Source organism: Felis catus, chromosome C2 (genome assembly GCF_018350175.1).
Source record: "Felis catus isolate Fca126 chromosome C2, F.catus_Fca126_mat1.0, whole genome shotgun sequence".
Lineage (NCBI taxonomy): Eukaryota > Metazoa > Chordata > Mammalia > Carnivora > Felidae > Felis > Felis catus.
The window spans coordinates 58,057,630-58,078,797 of NC_058376.1; the positions used below are offsets into that span (position 1 = coordinate 58,057,630).

Consider the following 21,168-nt stretch of genomic DNA (forward strand, 5'->3'; position numbering starts at 1 on the left):
ACAGGCGTGGTTGCTGGCTGAGATAGGAGATTCTTTGCCATTGGATTCAGATTGTTTCCGCCTTGCTCTCTCTGGTTTTTGGCTGAGGCACGGGCAAGTTCTTCTGCTCTCAGCAAAAAAGCCCTCCAGCCAGCTGGGTGGGAGGCTTCTCTGCCTGACCTCCAGCCTTGCCCAGATGGGGGTAGAAAAGGAACCCTCCCTCCTCTACACCCCCCCCCCCCAGGAAATGAAGGTTTTCCTGAAATAGGGGTGACAATTTACAATTGAGCAGAAAAATGGATATGAAAGACACTAAGCTCACATTTGTTAAATGACTTTGTGCTCTTGAAAAGAAATGTATAAAAAGCACATTATGAGTCGCTCTGCATGATTTCCTTTGTTTGGATTTTAGAAGCAGCTTGACTGACGCAGAGATCCTGAAGGAGAGAATCTTTGGATCCTGAGAAGTCTTTTAACGAAGGTGATACACAAAATTTTAGAGAACAATTTCAACATTGTTCTGTTGAAGGTTATACTTAGCTCTGAACCACATTACTTTCCTGTCTACGTTTCATTTCCTGGGGTCTTGCCAAGTGATAAACAGACCCAGGCGTGCAGCAGGTTTGGGGTTTTTCTGCACAAACAGGGTAGCTGGAGTTTGCTTCAAGGCATCAATTGACTTCTGTGATCGTGGAGATGCTGGCGTGAGGCCTTCAGGAGACGATGGAGAAAAAATGGACATATTGTGCTGTCTGTTCCATCATCCAGATACATTTTGTCAGGGGTAAGGCTTCCACTTGTCCTTTCTTGTCAGATCGGCTGCTTTCGGGGTGAGTGGGGCCTCTGTTCATTTAAAATGCGTGCGACTGCGGCTGACATTGATCACTGAAGGCAGATCGTTGCTAAGGTTTTCAGTTACATATTTAAGTGGCAGCTTTCGCAGAGATGTTAAGAGTCCAGAAATGATTACTAACGAACACTAAAAACGAGAAGGGAATGAGTAGTTTGTGTCACTGCTCTGAGACATTTTCACCCATTTCCTTCCGAAGAGGACCTCTGGAGTAACTGGGAAATTGTGCTTCTCGGAAATGAAATGCTCTCCAAATGGTAGTGAGAACAACTCCAGAATACTAAAAAAAATCACAAAGCCATCCGTGCTCTGAGATCCTCGCTCATCTTTCTCTCTCTCTCAAGGATCCTGTGTCTTTTGTATGGAACAAGCATTATTCCTCCAAATAGCTAACGTCTTTGGGAGTTGAACATATGTTGAATTTTAATGCAGCATGTGTAGGTAAGGACCCAGAAGACAAAGGAGGGTCCTTATGACAGTGGGAACCCGTGTCTTCATGGCCTATTTAAAAAAAAAACAAAACAAAACACGAGGAAAGATTAGTTCTTGCACTCCACAGCATGGGAGTATTATAGTGAGCTTGAGTGTCTTAAGAATTAACTGTGCTTTACAGATATCGCAACGAAGATCCTAAGAAGAATTTCTAAATCAAAGGAGACTTTGGAATACAGTGCTGTGGATAGGATCAGAGTCGTATTATCAGGCAAAAGAGAGCTTACAGGGAACGACATTAAACTGTACTAACCTCTGTCCTACCCAAACTTTTGAATCCATAAAAGTGTAATAATTCCCATTTGTCAAGTACCTTAGAGAGCCTTGTTTCTTCTCCGTTGCTTGTCATCTTTTTATCTTTTTCCTTTGTGAGCTTCAGTGGGACTTGTCATAATAGTATATCATTCCTGTAACAGTGTTCCATTAACGCTAAAACGGAGGCCTCCACTATTGAAGGCATGTCAAAGGCTCAATGCTTAACATATTTTAAGTGCCTTATACCATGTGGTCAGAGAGCTGATGGGAGAGAATCTTCTTCTTTTATGTCTAGTATTTCAAAGTGTTGATTATTGATGATCCTGACCATAGTTTATCTTTAGTGGACACCCTGAGGTATTTTCTCTCTTTCTCCCCTCAAGGAGCCCCAACTGCAGGAAAATAAAGGTCCTTTTGATCTTCATATATTGAATGTCAAATTTCTTAGTCTTCTCAACCAATTTGGGAGGCAGTTTGGAGGTTATGAAGGTTACAGAAAGAGCACAGACTCTAGGCAACCAAATTCAGGGTCTTTTACTGTGAGGTGTGACTTTAAGCAAAGCACTTACTCATCTTGTGCCTCAGTTTCGTCTTTGGTAGAGGGTTAACAACATCATTCTTTGGTATGTGAGAAGGATTAAATAGTCTATTTAAAAGCCTCTTGAGAACATACATTTTTATTTTTATTTTTTAATTTTTATTTTATTTTATTTTTTAAATGTTATTTATTTTTGAGACAGAGAGAGACAGAGCATGAACGGGGGAGGGTCAGAGAGAGAGGGAGACACAGAATCGGAAACAGGCTCCAGGCTCTGAGCTGTCAGCAGAGAGCCCGACGCGGGGCTCGAACTCACGGACCGTGAGATCATGACCTGAGTCGAAGTCGGACGCTTAACCGACTGAGCCACCCAGGCGCCCCTGGAGAACATACATTTTTAAAACAGCTACACACGTATCAGTTATGTTTTCAGTTTCAGAAAATATTATTTGTGTGTTATATGCAGCTGTTGATTCATCAAACCAACCAAAACCAAAACAAAACAAAACCAGCCCATTAGAGTCATTGCAAAGATAGCTGTCATAATGTTTGCTGGTGGGCTTCAGGTTCTAAATAGGCTTAATTTTATTCGCAGGTAGAGAACTTAAATTATTCTTTGGACAGACCAACAGACAAAGAGATCAATATTCCCTTAGCGTCTTTAATCAAATGCCTCCTCATTTGCATTGAGTCTCTGCTTTACTGTCAGGGTCATGCACAAGCTCTCTCCTCTACCTAAGGCAACCAGAGAAAAAAATTCCTCAGTTGCTCACCTCACCGATGTGACCAAGCTTTTTTTTTTTTTTTTTTAATTTTTTTTTTCAACGTTTTTTATTTATTTTTGGGACAGAGAGAGACAGAGCACGAACGAGGGAGGGGCAGAGAGAGAGGGAGACACAGAATCGGAAACAGGCTCCAGGCTCTGAGCCATCAGCCCAGAGCCCGACGCGGGGCTGGAACTCCCGGACCGCGAGATCGTGACCTGGCTGAAGTCAGACGCTTAACCGACTGCGCCACCCAGGCGCCCCGACCAAGCTTTTTAAATAAGAGTCATTCCACATGAATCACGCAAACTGATGGCTCATGTTCCCTTTTCAGGAGTATGGGGAAAAGCATCCAATGAAGAAGACATCTATGCTTTCCCTGGCTCTGATGTCAACTTGACCTGCCAAACATGGAAGAAAGACTTGTTGGTACAGATGCAATGGTCCAAGGTCACTGACAAGTTGGACCTGATTGCTCTTTATCATCCCCAATATGGCTTGCACTGTGCCAATGACAGTCCCTGTGAATCACTGGTGACTTTCACAAAAACTCCCAGAAATGTGTCAAAATGGACCCTGCACTTAAAGAACGTGTCCTCTTCATTCACCGGGAAGTATGAGTGTAGCTTTACTCTGTTTCCAGAGGGTGTTCGGACTAAAATCTACAACCTGCTCATTCAGACAAATGGTAAGCATAACTGGGAGGGAAAGAATCCCATGCTTTCACTCAGCTCTCATTCATTCAACAGGTATGTATTCTGAGCCAACCACATGCTAAACGCGGTGCTAAGTTCGCAGAAGTTGAGCAGAAAGAGGTATTGCTTGGAAAGGAAGACAGGAATTAACCAAATAATTCCACAAACAAAAGTAAAATTGCAACAGTGATAAGTGATAAGGACTACAATGGTCTTGGAAAGAGCACGTAATAGCGGCAGGGAAACTGACCCTCAGAAAGCAACACCTGAGCTCTGAAGTCTGAGGAAGGAGTGGACATTAACACCATTTAGGATGTGGAGGTTTTTGAGTGATCCCTTACAGCTTGTGTAAGGGACTTTATAGTGTTTAAAGAAATGGGAAAATGCCAGCAGGACTGCAGTGCAGAGGTTAAGAGATGACGTGGGAGATATGGCAAGGACCGGATCGTGTCAGATCTTGTCAGCAATGTTTCAAAGGTTTGATTTTTATCTAAGAGCCATAGGAAGACATTGAAGTATTCACAACAAAAGGATGGCATGACATTTATAGCCTGGGTATACTTGGGTCATAAAAGATTTTGCTGGCTTCAGTATAAGAATGGGGTGAAGGTGGGCCAGAAGGGAAAGGTGGGAGTGAACTAGGAGACCGTCCTCGTGGCCCAGAGGAGACAGAGTGATAGTTTGGGCAGACATAGAAACAACAAATTGTGTGCTTTGGGCATAAAAGTGAGGGCAGTATGAGTGAGGGAGAGAGAAAAATTTAGGGTGACATCTGGGGGGGAGGTTGCCACTCACTGAAGGGAAAGGGAGCAGAGGAGATTTGTGGGGGAAACTATGCAAGGTGCTTTGGATATATGATATATTTAGTATAGTGCAGGTAAAGGCACAAAGGCGGCGGCTGCACATGTAGCATTCACACATACTTGCTTTAGGGGGCTGCGTTTGGAGGCAGGAATCCTAAGCTTAAGTTCTAGCTCCTTTCTGGCCAGAAATAAATTTCACCTGGGGACGATCATGTCCATTCTCTGAACCCATCTGGAAAATGATGATAATATTGCCTACCCCTAAATTAGTTGGTCCTATAGTAAATGATTTCCATTTATACTAATGGAAAAGAATGAAAATGAAAGCCAACAAATGGAACATGCGCTGGAAATGAAGTGTTTTTAACTCAGGGGCAAAGTGGCCTGATAATATAAGAAAAAAGCAACAAAAATTAAGTCCTGAAGGCTGTGCTAAAAGAGGCATGGAACTGCCCAGGACGGGCAGCAGGGAGGGATTTATTACCCCCATCACTTCCTCTTCTTCCTTATCAGGAGATAAGGTGGTATTAGAACAGTCCACCTGTAGACGTGGAGCTCCTCTGCCACTACTTTACAATGCCCTGTTCCCAGTGCTGTTGTCCAGGAAAAAAGAAATACTTGAGTTCAATTGGGGACGGGGTGGGGTGGAGTTGAATGAAGAGAAACAAGGAGACCTGTGTAGAACAGTGCCTACCTGCCCATACCTTGAAGTCAGGTAGCTTGGATTTGAATGTTGGCTCTGTCATTTATTAGAAGTATCATCTTTGTCAAGTTATTCAAGTCTCTAAGCTTTTGTTCTATTGTAGAAGAACCATGAATGGTTATAGTACCTCCTTCACAGGTAACATTATTTTGATGATTAAATGGGGTCATCTGTAAAGCACTTAGCATACTTCCTGCCAGACTGGAAGAGTTTGGTAAAGGGTAGTTTTCATCATTAAGAAGAGTAGTAATGATAATGAGTGAACTCTATTTATCAGTTCTTATTTATAATGGGTCCTACTCCCTCTCTTCTTGCATTTGTCTAATTCGGAACCCAGCCGAACATTGAACATACATTAGCCCAAGTACACATTGACCTTGGCTTTAGATTAAGATTTTGTACCTTTTGCCTAAATCTGAGAACTGTACTATTGCATCTCTGTGGGTCTAATGTCTACTCCATTGAGAATTGGCTTGATTCTCAATGGATTGATGTACCCTATAGGAAGTAAGTCATATGGGGACATGTCCTCAACATGAGGACAGCACTGGAGAAGAGGTAGTATGTTGTCCAGAAAGGAGAGTGGTGTTGCCTTTAAGGAACGTGTGTTCCTTGAAATAAAGGGCAATTCAAAGAAACTAAGTTTGTAGCTACTAAAAACTGCAACTCTCAGGAGAGGCAGAAGCCATGTCTACATGCTTTGTGGTTGGAAGTATCCCAGATGATAACTTTGCTGTTGGTCAGCTGGACCAGATGAAAGAGAAAAATGGCCTCCATGTTAGAGAAATAGTTCTGCTACTGTGTCTTGAGTACAAAGCGGGCAACATACAAAAGAGCAAAACAGAACAGGAAAAACCATCCTTCATTACAGAGTGACCAAAAATGTAAGCCTGGTAGAGCGCAAAGGGGCAGACACTTAACTCAGATGAAGCCGTTGCCTTTCGAAAGGCCTGTCAAGTCCCCACCCAATGACACACCTTTTCCCCCTTTATTCCTTTGATCTTCACTCACTTCTTCTCCCATTCATGCCATTTCCCTCGTATCCCTGTGAGATGTTTGCAAGCTAGTTGGGTAAGCAAAGCACACGCGACGTGAAAACACTTACGAAGCTTGTGAACAAAGGTGAATTGAAGTGGTGTGTAAGAATCTAAATATGAAAATCTGAGGGACCACAGGCAGTTGGGACCTCTTGTTTCCTTTCTGTTGTCCTCTGAGCCGTTCTGAGCCCTGTCTGTTCACAAAACAGTATATGCCTAAATTCTGTCCCTATGTTCCCGGGACGGGGGTGGGGGGTGGGGGTTGCTGAGAAGGAATTCAGTTCTCTTTTCAAAAGATTTTGTTCCTTGGTGTGAGTTAGTGCTCCGAGGCTGTGGACAAGGATAGAAATGTAATAAAGCGTTCAGCATTTGCTTCTTTTTCACTTTCACTTGACAGGGTTTTCTTCAAGGTGAGCTTTCAAGTTACTCCAAGAAATGCAGTTTTCTGAGTTAAGCCCTGGGTTGTAGTAATCCAGGTTTCCTAGTTTGAATGCAGCTGGACCCACAGTGCCTGAGATTGTATGAGCTTGATGTGTTTTAAAATGTGAAGTTGCTGGGCTCTGTTATCAAAGTGCAACATGATTTTAATTTTCCAGATCACTACAAAAGCCTTAGAGGGCTGTTGATGTTGTGACTGAAAACAGTAGGAGAAGAAGTAGTGGTAATAGAAGGAGGCGGAGGAGTGGGAAAAGAAATACATAGAATCTAATAAGAGAAATATTCTATTCTGTTGTCAGTAAAAGAATATAATATCTTGATAATACAATCTTGATACTCTGAGTCTAACTACCTTGTCCAGAGGCATAATTTGTTCTTTGATATTTTTTTTCCAGTTTTACTGAACTATAATTGACATAAGACATTGTATTGGTTTCAGGTGTATGACATGATTTAGAAATTTTTTTTAACGTTTATTTATTACTGAGAGAGAGAGACAGAGCATGAGCATGGGAGGGACAGACGGAGGGGGAGACACAGAATCTGAAGCAGGCTCCAGGTTCTGAGCTGTCAGCACAGAGCCTGATGCGGGGCTTGAACCCACGAACCGCGAGATCAGGACCTGAACGGAAGTCAGGCGCTCAACCGACTGAGCCACCCAGGTGCCCCGGCATGATGATTTGATATATAGATAGATAGATCTATGTAGCTATCTATATATGTGTATAGTGAAACGATCATCACAATAAGTGTAGTTAATATCTATCACCTCACACAGTTGAATGTATTTTTCCCGTGATGAGAACGTTTAAGATTTACTCTCTTAGCAAGTTTCAAACATATGGTACATTATTATTAACTGTAGTCACCATGCTGTACATTATACCCCCAGAATTTATTTATCTTATAACTGGAAGTTTGTACCTTTTGACCACCTTCACCGATTTCACCCCCACTCCCTGCCTTTAGCAACCACCAATCTGTCCTCTGTATCTGTAAGTTCATTTTGTTCTGTTTTTGAAGATTCCACATATAAATGAAATCATACAGTATTTGTCTTTCTTTGTCCACATAGTATAATGCCCTCAACGTCCATCCATGTTGTCACAGATGGCAGGATTTCTTTCTTTTTTTTTTTTCTTTTTACGAATGAATGATATTTCCTTGTACATTAGAATATTTTCTTAATCCATTCAACCATCAGGACCCACTTGGGCTGTTTCTATGTGTTAGCTATTGAAAATAGTGCTGCAATGAACATGAAGATGTGTATATCTTTTTAAGATAATGATTTTATTTCCTTTAGAAATATACCCAGAAGTGGAAATGCTGGATCATAGGGTAGTTCTATTGTTAGTGTTCTGAGGAGGCTTCCATACTGTTTTCCAGAGTGGCTGCAAAAATTTTACATTTCCGCCAACAATGTACAAGTGCTCCCTTTTCTGCATATCCTTTCTGATATTTGTTATCTTTTTGGTAATAGCCATTTTAACAGGTGTGAGATGGTATCTTATTGTAGTTTTTACTGGCATTTCCCTGATGCTTAGTGATGTTGGGCAATTTTTTCTTGCCTTTGGGACACTTGCATACCTTATTTGGAAAAATGTCTATTCAATTTCTCTGGCCATTTTTAAATTGGATTATTTGCTTAGTTGTTGTTGAGTTGTGTGAGGTTTTTTTTTTTATATTTTAGATATTAATCCCTTATCAGATAACGTGATTTATAAATATTTTCTCCCGTTCCATACATTGCCTTTTCATTTTATTGGTATTTTTCTTTTCTGTTAAGAAGCTTTTTAGGTTGATGCAGTCCCATTGTTTATTTTTGCTTTTTTTGCCTTTACTTTTGGTGTCCAATCTAAAAAATCATTGCCAAGGCCAAAAAAAAACCATTGCCCCTATGTCTTCTTCTAGGAGTGTTATGGTTTGGGGTCTTATGTTCAAGTAATTAGTCCATTTGATTTGATCTTTATGTATGGTTTAAGACAAGTGTCCAGTTTCTTTCTTCTATCTGCAGCTATCCAGCTTTCCCAATATTATTTATTAAGGAGACTGTCCTTTCCCCATTGTGTATTCTTGGATCTTTTCATAATAATATTATTATAAGTTAATTGATCATATATGTGAGTTTAATTTTAGGGTCTCTGTTTCATTGATCTATGTGTCCGTCTTAAAGTTTCTTTGAAATTTGCTTATTTATTCTGAGAGAGAAAGCACAAGTAGGGGAGGGGCGGGGAGAGAGGGAGAGAGAATCCCCAGCAGGCTCCATGCTGTGAGCACAAAGCTGGACTGGAGGGCTTAAACTCACAAAACCCTGAGATCATGACCTGTGCCGAAACCAAGAGTCGGACGCTTAACCGACTGAGCCCCCCAGGTGCCCCTGTGTGTCTGTTTTTATAGCATAGTTTGTTCTTGAACTTGAATGCTGACTCTTCTTAAATTCTTGTATTCAATCTTTATCCAACAAATATTGTGTGTACTTGAGGTGCTAGGCACCAGGAATACAATACAGACATGACTGTCATCAGGAATCATGAAGTTCAATGGGAAGAGACAAAAAATAGCCAAATAAGCCAAAAAATGTCAAATTGCAACAGTGAGAAGTGTTCTTGCAGTAAGAAAGTAGTGTTTTGAGAGGATATAATAGGAAAATCAAGAAGGGTTTCCTGGGGAAGTGATGCTTGAGCCATAGTTAACCAGGTCAACGTGGGGAACACAGCTTTACAGAAAATGGGATGTATAAAGACTCTGGTAGTAAGGAGGTAGTGCAATTGTGGGGGATTTTAAAAGGTATTATGTCTTGAGCATAGGGATTAAAAGGGAAGCAGTTGAAGATGAGGCTAGAGAGATTGAGAGGTCCAATCAGGTTTTATCTTTATCCTAAGAGCTGTGGAAACTAACTGACAGATGGTGGTTTTGATTTTGTTTTTTTAATTGTGGCAAATGTATAGAGAATTTATTGAAAAAAGATACAGAGGATAATGTAGATCAGTTAAAAGACAGGGCAGAAATCTAAGTGAGAGATGCTAGTAATTGAGTAGAGTGGCAGTGAGGTACATGGGGAGGAATGTTCAAATTAGAAGTATATTTAGGAGGGGCGCCTGGATGGCTCAGTCAGTTAAGTGTCCAATTCTTGCTCGATATCTGCTCAGTTCAGATATCATTGAGCCCAGTTCATGAGGTTGAGCCCAGTGTGGGACTCTGTGCTGATAGTGTGGAGCCTGCTTGGGACTCTCTCTCTCTCCCTCCCTCTCTGTCCCTGCCCCCCTTGCTCTCTCTCTCTCAAAATAAGTAAACATTTTTTTAAAAAACACATTTAAAAAAAAAAAAGAAGTTTAGGATATTCACCCCACAGGATTTGGTGTTGGATGGTACATGTGGAATGAGGAATAAAAAGCAATGTCAGGAGATGCTTCTTGTTTCAAGTATGTGGAACAGAAAAAAATGGGGGAATTACTCATTGCGTTAGGAAAAACTAGAAGACAATCAGATTGTGCAGAGATTGCTTTGAGTTTGATTTTGTACATGTTGAGTTAGACATGAAGTTGACATATTCAGGAAATCTTGAGGAAATAGATGATAGATGATCATGATAGATAGATAGATAGATAGATAGATAGATAGATAGACAGATAGATAGAATTCCTGTTCTAGAAGAGAGGTTTAAGTTGAAGATACAAATTGGTGAGGCATATGAGTGTGTCCTAACTGAAGTTTGGGGAATGAAAGAAATCATTTAGGCAGAGAAATTCGAGGGAGAAAAGCAATGCGGCCCTTCAGCAGAGTCCACAGCGAGAGATGGAGAAAGATACATCTTTAAAGGTTCCAGAAGAATGGCTGAAGAGGCAGCAGTAAAATCAGGAGAGGAGTTGGCTCACAAAAACCGAGAATGATAGCATTTCATGAAAGGAGTAGCTGTCAATTCTGATGTTTCTGAGAGGACAGCGTGGTTATTGGATCGTATTTAGGAACAGGATGGTATCGATCACCTTAACAGAAGCTGTTTTTGTGGCATGGAAGAGAGATGGAAGTCAGGCTGTGGGGAGCAGAGGAGTGAGTAGGAGGCAAAGAGGCGGAGACAACAAATGTTGACATAACTTGTAAGAAGTTTGTTAGTGATCAGAAGAAGGGCATGCGTGCCCAAATGAGGGTTGTCATTGGCGTTGTGGCGTTAGTGGTGGTGGTTTTAATTAATGCAAGATGCTTGACTAAGCTTCAAAGCCCAGTCAAAGTTGAAAGAGAGTAGTTAAATACACCATAGAGAAAGTGCAATAAGTAAACTAAGGTTTTGGAGAATATACGGGCAGTGGGATTTATAATAGCAGTACTACAGCTACCCAGAAATTGGAAAAAGGGACCGGTTTTAAAAACTGTAACAGCAGGGAAGGAAATTGGGATAAGTGCATTTGAGGAGGGCGTTGCCCTCGTCTATTTTCTCTAAAATAGGAAACAAAGTCACCTTCAGGTAGAGAGAGGGAGGAGGCTTCAGAAAGAGATTGGAGAGAGTTTGAAATACTGTCTATCAACAGAAGGAAAATGAGTTCACAAGGTAAATGTATTTGGATTTTTGGTCAGGGTTGAACATCCAGTTGAATATGGTAACAAATTGTAGTGAAGACAAGTGTTTGGCTGCTTGGGTCTGGGCATTCAACAGTAGAGCGTTGGGGAGGGGTACCTGGGTGGCTCAGTTGGTTAAGCATCTGACTCTTGATTTCAGCTCAGGTCATGATCTTGCAGTTCATGGGTGTGAGCCCCTGAGTCGTAACAGCATGGAGCCTACTTAGGATTCTCTCTCTCTCTCTCTCTCTCTCTCTCTCTCTCTCTCTCTCTGCCCCTCCCCTGCTTGTGTGAGCACTCTATCTCTCTCTGTTAAAATAAATGAGTAACTGGGGTGCCCGGGTGGCTCAGTCGGTTAAGCGGCTGACTTCGGCTCAGGTCGTGATCTCGTGGTTCATGAGTTTGAACCCCCGTGTCGGGCTCGGGGCAGATAGCTCAGAGCCTGGAGCCTGCTTCCGATTCTGTGTCTCCCTCTCTCTCTCTGCCCCTCCCCCACTCTGTCTCTCTCTGTCTCAAAAATAAGTAAACGTTAACGTTAAAATTTTTTTAAAATAAATAAATAAGTAAACATTAAAAAAAAGTAGATAGTAGTAATTCACTATTGTTGGATTTCCTGTATATTAGTGGGGAAGGGAGATGAACCAAGGGATTTGGGATATTAGCAAGAATATTGCTGAAATTATGGGCTATAGAATTTTAGCTCAACAATGAGGGAAACGAAATAAAGCTGATGGATTGGGAGAAAGTAGAGATCAATTCATTAAAAGACTCAATGAGGAGAGAGAACAGTTGAGATGAAGTTAGTTGCACAAAACGACTAGCAGGGGTGTTTGTAAGTTTGACTTAGTGAGTTTGTAGGTGGAGCAAGTATGTATGGCAGAGAAGGTCCAGATGTGATCAGGGGAGTGGATGGCACAAGTGGAGTAGGGACAGCGGAGGGAGCAGTGGCAGGACTGAGAGGCCAGGTAACGGGTAGGACAACGGCACTGTAACTGAAACCACTCAGCATTATATAGGGGGTTAGGCTGGCTAAGGGTGTTGCAATCCAGATACCAGCATCTTCAAGGAATAATGGATGATGATTGGGACATTTGAGTGGGCGTTGACAAGCTTGAAGGACCAGATAGTAAATATTGTAGGCTTTGTCCCTATAGCCCCGTCAGAATTGTTCAACTCTGCCATAGCATGACAGCACTGACAATATGTGAGTCAATGGGCCTGGCCGTGTTCTAGTCGAACTTTATTTACAAAAACAGCCACCAGATTCAGCCCACAGGCCACAGTTTTACATTTCCTGAATTAGAGGATAATAGCAGTGAATTTGGAGAAAGAGGGATTATTTAGTTTTTCTCAAAGTGTGTTATATGTAGCTGGCAGTACTCACGATGATTTCAGATGGTTCATCAAAAAATTTTAAAACTTCTAATTGTGGAAAATTTCAAACATGCAAAATTATATAGAATAGTATAATGAGTTCCCATGTACTGAACATGCAACTTCAACAATTATTAACTCACAGACAATCTTGTTTCATTTAAACCCTTAGCAACTGCCACCTCCCAGATTAAGGAAAATCCAAGGTATAGTATGTATTTATTTTTTTAATGTTTATTTATTTATTTTGAGAGAGGGAGGGGCACAGAAAGAGGGAGAAAGAGAATTCCAAGCAGGATCCATGCTTTCAGTGCAGAGCCTGACGTGGGGCTTGAACCTAAGAACTGTGAGATCATGACCTGGGTCAGAATCAAGAGTCGGATGCTCAACCAACTGAGCCACCCAGGTGCCCCAAAATCTTATTTTAGAATGAGTCTTTAAAAGATATATATGTTGTAATATATATATATATATATATATATACACACACACACACACACACACACACATATATATAAAATTAAGCCATGATACCACTACCAGAATTAAAAATAACTAGTAAGTTCTTAAGACCATTAAATATCCAGTTGGCCTCATAGTTGTTATTTTTACATTTTGGTTTAAATTAGGATTCACATAAATCACATAAAGTATTGGGAATCATTTGAAAAACGTCTTTTAATCTGAAGATTATTTTATATTTCTTATTTTTCTTTTCTAATATATTTGTTAAGTAAATTTGACTCTTTATCCTGTAAAATTACCCACAGCCTGGATTTTACTCTTATGTCCCATGGTATCTCCATGTCCCTCTTTCACTAGTTAGGTATAGAGATTTGATCACACTATTTGTGTTTTTATTTTTTGTTTTTGGCACAAAAACTTTATAGATGATGTTGCACAGTTACATCAGAGGCACATAATGTCTGGTTGTATGATGTTAACAGCCACTGATAAGTATTGCCTAGATCCATTAATTCATTATGGGTTGATAAATAGTGATGCTCTAATCCTATCCTTCTTTCATTTTTTTGGATGAAGTCTTCTTATAGAGAAATTTCCGCTCACGAATCAGCTGTTTATTGGATGCACAGATTGTATAAGAAAAGCAGAACAGATACTTGATTCTTTCCTTTTATTTATCAGATTTAAAAATGAGTTGGTTCACTAGGATTCTTACAAGGTGACCAAGAAGTATTCTGTGTTAAGTATTACGAATTCATATGAATTTAAACATATTGATGAATTCCAGCCCATTGTTATCCTTATTTTTGTTACGAGAGTCCCATATATAAAATCTATTTAATCCTTTGTGATGTAAGTTGCAAATATTTTCCGAGTTTGTCAACTATCTTTCCTTGCTTGTGATATTGTTTCCAAATCAGCTTAATTCTTACTTTTATGGAAAAAGTTTCCCCATTCTCATATTACATACAAATTCACTCGTGTTACTTCTAACACTTGCATGGATTTTTACTATCATTTAAATTTGTGATGCTAGGTTTCTAGTATTAAAAAAAATGTGCCCAAGTTTATATTTTTATATATCTCTAATGCTTTTTTCCTATTTATTCTGTTTTTCCTTTCTGCAGTTTAGAAATTTTCTATTGACCTATATTGCATTTCACAAATCTTATTTTTCGTGATGTCCAGTAAGTTTTCAACCCAATCAAATTAGTTCTTAATTTCTGATACTATATTTTAGTTATTGTTTTGAGTAGATTTTTAATTCTTTGATGAGATTGCCCATCTTTTCATTTACTTTCTTCATCTTTTTCTTTATTCTTGAATATATTAAAGAGTTATTTTAATATTCTTGTTGGATAACTTCAATGTCAGGGTCATTCTTGTGTCTGTTTCTATGTTTCTCTCTTGCTTTCTCTCTTTTTGCAACTTCCTCCAATATTATCTCTTCCTTTTGTTATCATTGTCGAAGATAAACCCAACAGAACAGTGCAACAATTAATGGTTTAAAAAATTGCATGTTCTGGGGCGCCTGGGTGGCTTGGTCAGGTGAGTGTCTGACTTCGGTTTGGGTCACCATCTCGTGGTTCGTGAGTTCGAGCCCCAGGTCGGGCTTTGTGCTGACAGCTCAGAGCCTGGAGCCTGTCTTCGGATTCTGTGTCTCCCTCTCTCTCTGCCCCTCCGCTGCTCACGCTCTCTCTTTCTCTCTCTCTCTCTCTCTCTTTCTCTCTCTCTCTCCACACACACACACACAGACACACACACACACACACACACACACACACACACACACACACACTTACCATTTCCTATGGTCTTCATTCCATCTCATGGAGTGAAGTTACTGTTTGGTATCATTTCCTGTCAGCCTAAAGAACTTTAGAATTTCACATAAGACAATCTACTTGCAAGGAATCTTGTGTTTGTTTGTTTGTTTGTTTCCATTTTAATTTCGAAGGATAATTTCACTGAATGTAGCATTCTTAATGGGCTGTTTTTTCTTTCAGCATTTTGAATATGTCTTCTGATCTCCTTTGTTTCTGGTGAGAAGTGAGCCATTAATTGTTTTATTGGTCTCTGCGTGCCATAGCTTTGTTTTGTTTTGTTTTGTTTTTCTTAGTGATTTCAATTGCGGCTTGCATAATTTCCTCTTTGTTTCTGGCTTCCAGCGGTTTGAGTATAATATGCCTAGGTGGGTGTCTCTTTGAGTTTACCTTTTTCGAGTTTTAAAGTTCCTGAAAGTGTAGATAATTTGGAGGAAAGTTTTTAAGTCAAATATGAAGTTTTTGGCCATTATTTCTTCAAATATTTGTCCTGTCCCACTCTCTTTCATCTCTCTGTCTATGACTCACGCGGCATACATATTGGACACTTTCTACTGTCCTCTATGGCTCTGAAGCTCGTTCTCCTTCAATCCTCCTTCTCTCTGCTCTTCAGATTAGATCACTGATATTAATCAATATTCAAATACACTGATTTTTTTATGTTTATTTTTATTTATACTGAGAGATAGGGAGCAAGTGAGGGAGGGGCAGAGAGAGGGAGACAGAATCCCAAGCAGGCTCCATGCTGTCAGCGCAGAACCAGATGTGGGGCTCAAACCCATGAACTGCGAGATCATGACCTGAACCGAGGTCAGGAGTTGGACACTTAACCAACTGAGCCACCCAGGTGCCTCTCAAATATACGGATTCTTTCTTCTGCCATCTCAAATTGGCTGTTGAGAATCCCAAGTAAAATTTTCATCATTTTTGTTATTGACATTTCAACTCTAGAATAATTATTTGGTTCATTTGGTAGTTTTCTATTTCTCCACTAAGATTCCCTATTTATTGACTCATTTTCATCATATTTTGTTTTAATCCTATGAGCATACTTATAAGAGCTGCTTTAATGTCTGTTAAATCCAATGTGCTACCTATTCAGAATCAGTTTCAACCAGCTGTTTTTTCCTGAATAGAGATCACACTTTTCTTTTTTCTTCATGTGTCTTCTTTTTTGTTGAAAACTATACATTAAAGTAATAATAATAATAATGGGAGAACTCCGTATCTGGTGAAGTTTTTTAAGTTTTTTTTTTTTTAATTTTGGTAACTATCCATATTTAAATTATAAAATCGGTTTCCTCTTCATATCCCTGCTCAAGTTTTTATTATAATTCTTATGCCTTTAGTTTGGTTTCCACAGAGTTGCCTTGCATTGACAAAGTCCTTTGGTTGGTCCATCAATGAATTTGACAAAAATTGTGCTCAAATTCCTCCAGCCCACCAGGCTTCCACCTGTACATATAAATGTTGGGTAGGGGCAGAGGGGTGGTTACAGGGTGCATTCAAAGTTGCAGATATTAAGCCTTTGGCTTTTATTTTCCAGTAGGCTCTCTGAAGTCTCTTCACTCACCTGTGCATTTTCCCAGGCAGCCCAGGATGGGTAGACAACTGCTTTCAGCTCTTCTATGACTCCCTAATTTCCAGAATCTCCATGTTAAATGTCTCTCTGGGCTACCACCCACCCCAAATGGAATTTGCAAACCCAAGCTAACCAAGCTGCAGTTTTTCTCTGTTTCCTACCAGGTGTGTGCCTGTTAACTAACAAAGCGTACGATCTTTACGCTCAGACCTAACTGAAGTCTGCCCCTTCTGGAAGAAAAGCCGCTGTTTGTTGTAGCCAACTCCAAAATGCGAAAATTACTTTCTCACTGGCCATGCTGGGCAAGGGGATAGAAGGATCCCCAGGCAAGAAGGCTAAAGACTCCTGCTATTTTTACTGAACTTCTAGCAATTCTTCAAGAAGAAATGCTTCTCAATGGCATGTTTTCCTTTGGTCCTGAAATGGTGGGTTTTTTTTTCAACGTTTTTTGTTTTTTGTTTTTTTTTTATTTTTGGGACAGAGAGAGACAGAGCACGAACGGGGGAGGGGCACAGAATCGGAAACAGGCTCCAGGCTCTGAGCCATCAGCCCAGAGCCCGACGCGGGGCTCGAACTCCCGGACCGCGAGATCGTGACCTGGCTGAAGTCGGACGCTTAACCGACTGCGCCACCCAGGCGCCCCCTGAAATGGTGGTTTTAATACATATGCTCAGTCTTATACATGTTTTCAGCCACCAGAACCTCAATCCAAGCCTTGCCCCATTTTTGATACTTACCTTTTCTTTGTTTTAAAATATATATATGCATTACTGCTCTCTTCCTTATAGCAATGATTTGTTTTTAGTGCTAAAAGTAGACATAGATTCAAGTCACCCCAGCTTTTACGTAAATGCGTCTTGAGTCCGAAGTGTATTCTATTGGAGAATCCACAGGAAGTGCTCATGGGAGCAATATTCCCTGAGTTCTTACACGTGGCATCAACAGGTTTTATGTAGTCTTTATGTTAAAAGGCTAATTTTGCTGAATATAAAATCCCTAGCTCACATTTTCTTTCCTTGAGTATATTGAATATGGTGCTACATTATTTTCTGGCATAAAGAGTTGCTGTCAGAAGCTAATAATACTCCTATTTTCTTTCCCCATAACTGACTTTTAAAAAATACCATTAGAATAATGTGCTTAATGTCTATTATGAGCCTGTTTTCCTACTTTTGCAGTATAATCTTTCAATATGTATTTTCTAATCATTATGCTTTAAGAGATTATACTTGAATTATAATTTTTTAGTATTTTTGTCTGCCTACTGCTTATGTCATTCAGTGTCTTCTATTATACATGCTTTTAATCTTCTTTGCTTATCTTTTTTCTTTTATTTTAAAATGTATTATTTATTAATTTACTTTAAAATTGCCCTTTATTCAATTTTTTTTTTAATTTAATGTTTATTTGAGAGACAGAGAGAGAAGAGCATAAGCATGGGAGGGTCAGAGAGAGGAGACACAGAATCCGAAGCAGGCTCCAGGCTCTGAGCTGTTAGCACAGAGCCCCACGCTGGGGTCAAACTCACAAACCACGAGATCATGACCTGAGCCGAAGCCGGATGCTTAACTGACTGAGCCACCCAGTCGCCTCACCCTTTATTCAATTTTTAACTTTCTTTCACTGCATTAGCTTTTGGGCTAATATGTCCTTGTTTTTCTTGTGGTTTGCTCTTAACTTCTAAAATAAGTTATTTCCAGCTCTTTCCTGAATTCTCTCACCTATCTCTGCTATGTTTCCTTCTCTCCAGTTGATTCATTTGCCAGTCTGGCTAAAATTTTTCACAGCTCATATCACTTTTCTTACCTCTTTTATCTCATTTTCAATTATTAAGGTATAGTTTTTATTTATTTTGAAGTTATCTTTGTCTTATATGCTGTCATTGTTGTGGGGATGTTCTTTTGTTCCCTTTTCTCTCTTTTTTTGTAGTATCTTTACCTGTGATTCTATCCCATCCTTTTCCTATTGCTCACGCTTAAGGTAAATGCATGCTGATTTTTTCCATGGAAGGGTGGGCCAGGCTAGCTTTCCTAGGGTGTTTAGTGTCTCTAGAGCCATATCTTCTGTTATTTTCAAGGGAAATAATATTCCATTGTACTTTCTGAGATATACTTCCTCTCCTCCTATCCCTCACTTTTATCTAAATTGCCTGTTTGCTTTCTCCTATTGGACCTGTCCGGTTTAATTTGGATTCTACTCCCAGGGGATTCTTCTCAGTGGAGGGATATGTCTGCAAAGCACCCTCTGTCCCGGTGCTGACAAGCTTTTCCTTGTTTCCCTCGAAGGCATGGGTGATCTAGTGCCTGCAAGCCCCTTTCTCCATTTCTGCTGTTATTCTCAGATTAGTCCACATGTCTTTCTAGTGATTATCTGTTGCTTTTGGAGGGGAATTTCCTAGTTCTGAGGGGCATCAGAAGCCCAGTCAATTTTCCTCTGTTTCTTTCTGCTCAGTTGCTGATACCACAGTGGTTCAGTGATTTGTCCCCACCTGTTAATGGGGATATGTTGTTAATTGGTGTCCCTATAGATACAGCCTGTATGTTTTTACGCTTGCTACTCTAGTTACCTTGTCTGTTTTTATAGGCAGCTTCAGGAATGTTAAAAAAGTTAGGTCAGTTGCATTGCCAACTTCCCAGAATCTGGATGAACTTCACAAAAGTTTAATACTTATATATTTGGGTAATGCACATTAAAATATAACTAACATATCAAGTGAATTTCATTGGTATTAGTGCCTAGTTCTAAATTAGATATTAGTGCCTAGTTCACTCACTGTTTAAAATAAATTTATGTAAGTACAACAATTACAGAAAAAAAACATTTATAGTAATTTTAAGAATAAAATTAAATAGTAGTAATGATGTGCAATCCTGGCAAACAATTTTGGTGGTGGTATACAAATAAATCCATTTGGAAGTAGTGTTGTAGCTAAATTGTTTTCACCATAAAGGACAGGCTTTTTTTTTTTAATTATGGAGTTGGAATAATGTTTGGAAGTAGTGATGAAGAACAAGGACAACAGCGATCCCATCTCCTAATCTTGAAGAAATAAGGGTACAAGAAAATAACCACTATTTGAGAATGATACAAGGGAGTTGTGCCCTTATGGGAAGGCCAGGTTTCAGTTTAGGAAGGGAGGAGGAAAGAATTATCAGTAAAGAGGATAGCTACTATTGCTGAGAGATTGGAATATCACCGAGTTCTAAGGGTAGACATAACATTCCAAACTGAGAAATACCCCCACTTAAAAAAAAATAGGCTGTTGATAATAATGAGAGTGCTCATACCCCATGATCCATTAATTATACTTCTGGGAATTTATTTTAAGAAGCTGAGTGGTCAGGGGAAAGCTATTAGTATAAGGATGATCCTTGCTATATAGATTATAATAGTTTAAACTAAAACCCCACACTGAAAGAACACATGATCCAATGTGTTGGAAATGACAAAACAAATGATGTTGTATATAAGTGACAGAATGACATAAAGTCTCTGAAAATTTTAGCTACAAATTGTTTACGAATCATGCAAAACATTTGAAGTAAAAATACAATCATGCAAAACATTGTAAGTAACGTTTATTAGTTAAGAGGATTGCAAAGTATGAGAAAACATATACATATAAACAAGATTTGTATAGACATGGAAACAATAAGATTTTCAGGATATTAGTATGATAGAGCTCTTTCCATTTATCAATTTTTTTTTGATCTTACTGTAGTTTAGTTACAAATGTGTCTACACTTTCCCAAAGAGAGGCTATGAAACTGACATTTATCTCAAATTACATTAAAAATGAAAATCCATTAACAATGCTTCTTTAGAGTTTCCTCGTGTATTTTTCTATATCATCCTCTCTTTGGAGGAAGGTTTATAAGGTCTAAAAGGACAACTAGACATGAAGGCGGTAAAAAGATCAGTGGATGTCAGAGTTTGGCAGGAAGGAGGGACGAATAGGTGGAGCACAGAGGAATTTTAGGGCAGTGAAACTATTCTGTGTGACACTACTATGGTGAATACTTGTCATTAGACAGTCATCAAAACCCATAGAATGTACAACTCCAAGAGTGAATTCTAATGTAAGTAAACTATAGACTTGGGGGTGATCATGATATCTCAATGTAGTTTTATCAGTTGTCGCAAATGTACCACTGTGGTTAAGGGTGCTAATAGCTGGGAACATTGTGCACGCATGGGGGACAATGGGAACTCTCTGTACTTTTCACTCCGTTTTGCCATGGACCGAAAACATCTCTTAAAAAAATTAAATCTATTCGGATTTTTAAAAAGAACAGTTCGAGGTTAGGTTATAAAGTTTTACATTCTGACTGATCAAGAAAAGTATGATCTGAAACCTAAAGCACAAACTTTGGGGCTAAAGCAGAGGAACATTTCAGACTGTGAGTTGGATCCTTTAAGAGTAGTTTCCTGCAAATTTTCAGTGACTCTCAGTGGTTCTATTTTGCCTTTTAGACAATGAGGACCTTAGTGGGGTTTTGCCTTGTCATAGGTGTGGCCTGAGGGTAGATAAATCTCTATAGTAAAACTGTTCCTGTTTCTCTCATAAAAAAGCATTTCAGAAACCAATCGCATGTTCATGTCTTTGCCACCTATGTTTTGTTATAGCTACACAGGATGAACGGAGAAGCAGCCATTTAATAGAAGTACAGATAAATCAGACTCTGGAAATACCATGCTTTCAAAATATCTCCTCAGAAATTTCGTCTGAGTTCACCTTTGCATGGTTGGTGGTAAGTGTTGCCCTTTTCAGTGAATAACTGCAATGATCTTTAAATATTAACGAAATAAAAAT

The 21,168-nt window shown here is 39.5% G+C and overlaps 1 protein-coding gene across 8 annotated transcripts in view; it reads left to right on the top strand.

The window, feature by feature from the left end:
- Window positions 1-297: 297 nt before the first annotated feature.
- The window catches only part of CD96 (CD96 molecule), a 98,326-nt gene continuing 77,455 nt past the window's right edge, over window positions 298-21,168 (top strand). For 4 of the 8 annotated variants that reach the window (XM_019839674.3, XM_023260123.2, XM_023260121.2 and 1 more), the window contains exons 1-3: window positions 487-763; window positions 3,213-3,566; window positions 20,982-21,106. In XM_019839674.3, coding sequence (XP_019695233.1) covers window positions 703-763; window positions 3,213-3,566; window positions 20,982-21,106 — 540 coding nt within the window. In that variant the 5' untranslated portion in view covers window positions 487-702. Of the gene's footprint in view, window positions 461-483; window positions 764-3,212; window positions 3,567-20,981; window positions 21,107-21,168 lie in introns of those variants that run through there. The other 4 variants (XM_023260120.2, XM_045036913.1, XM_023260122.2 and 1 more) reach the window with 4 other exon arrangements.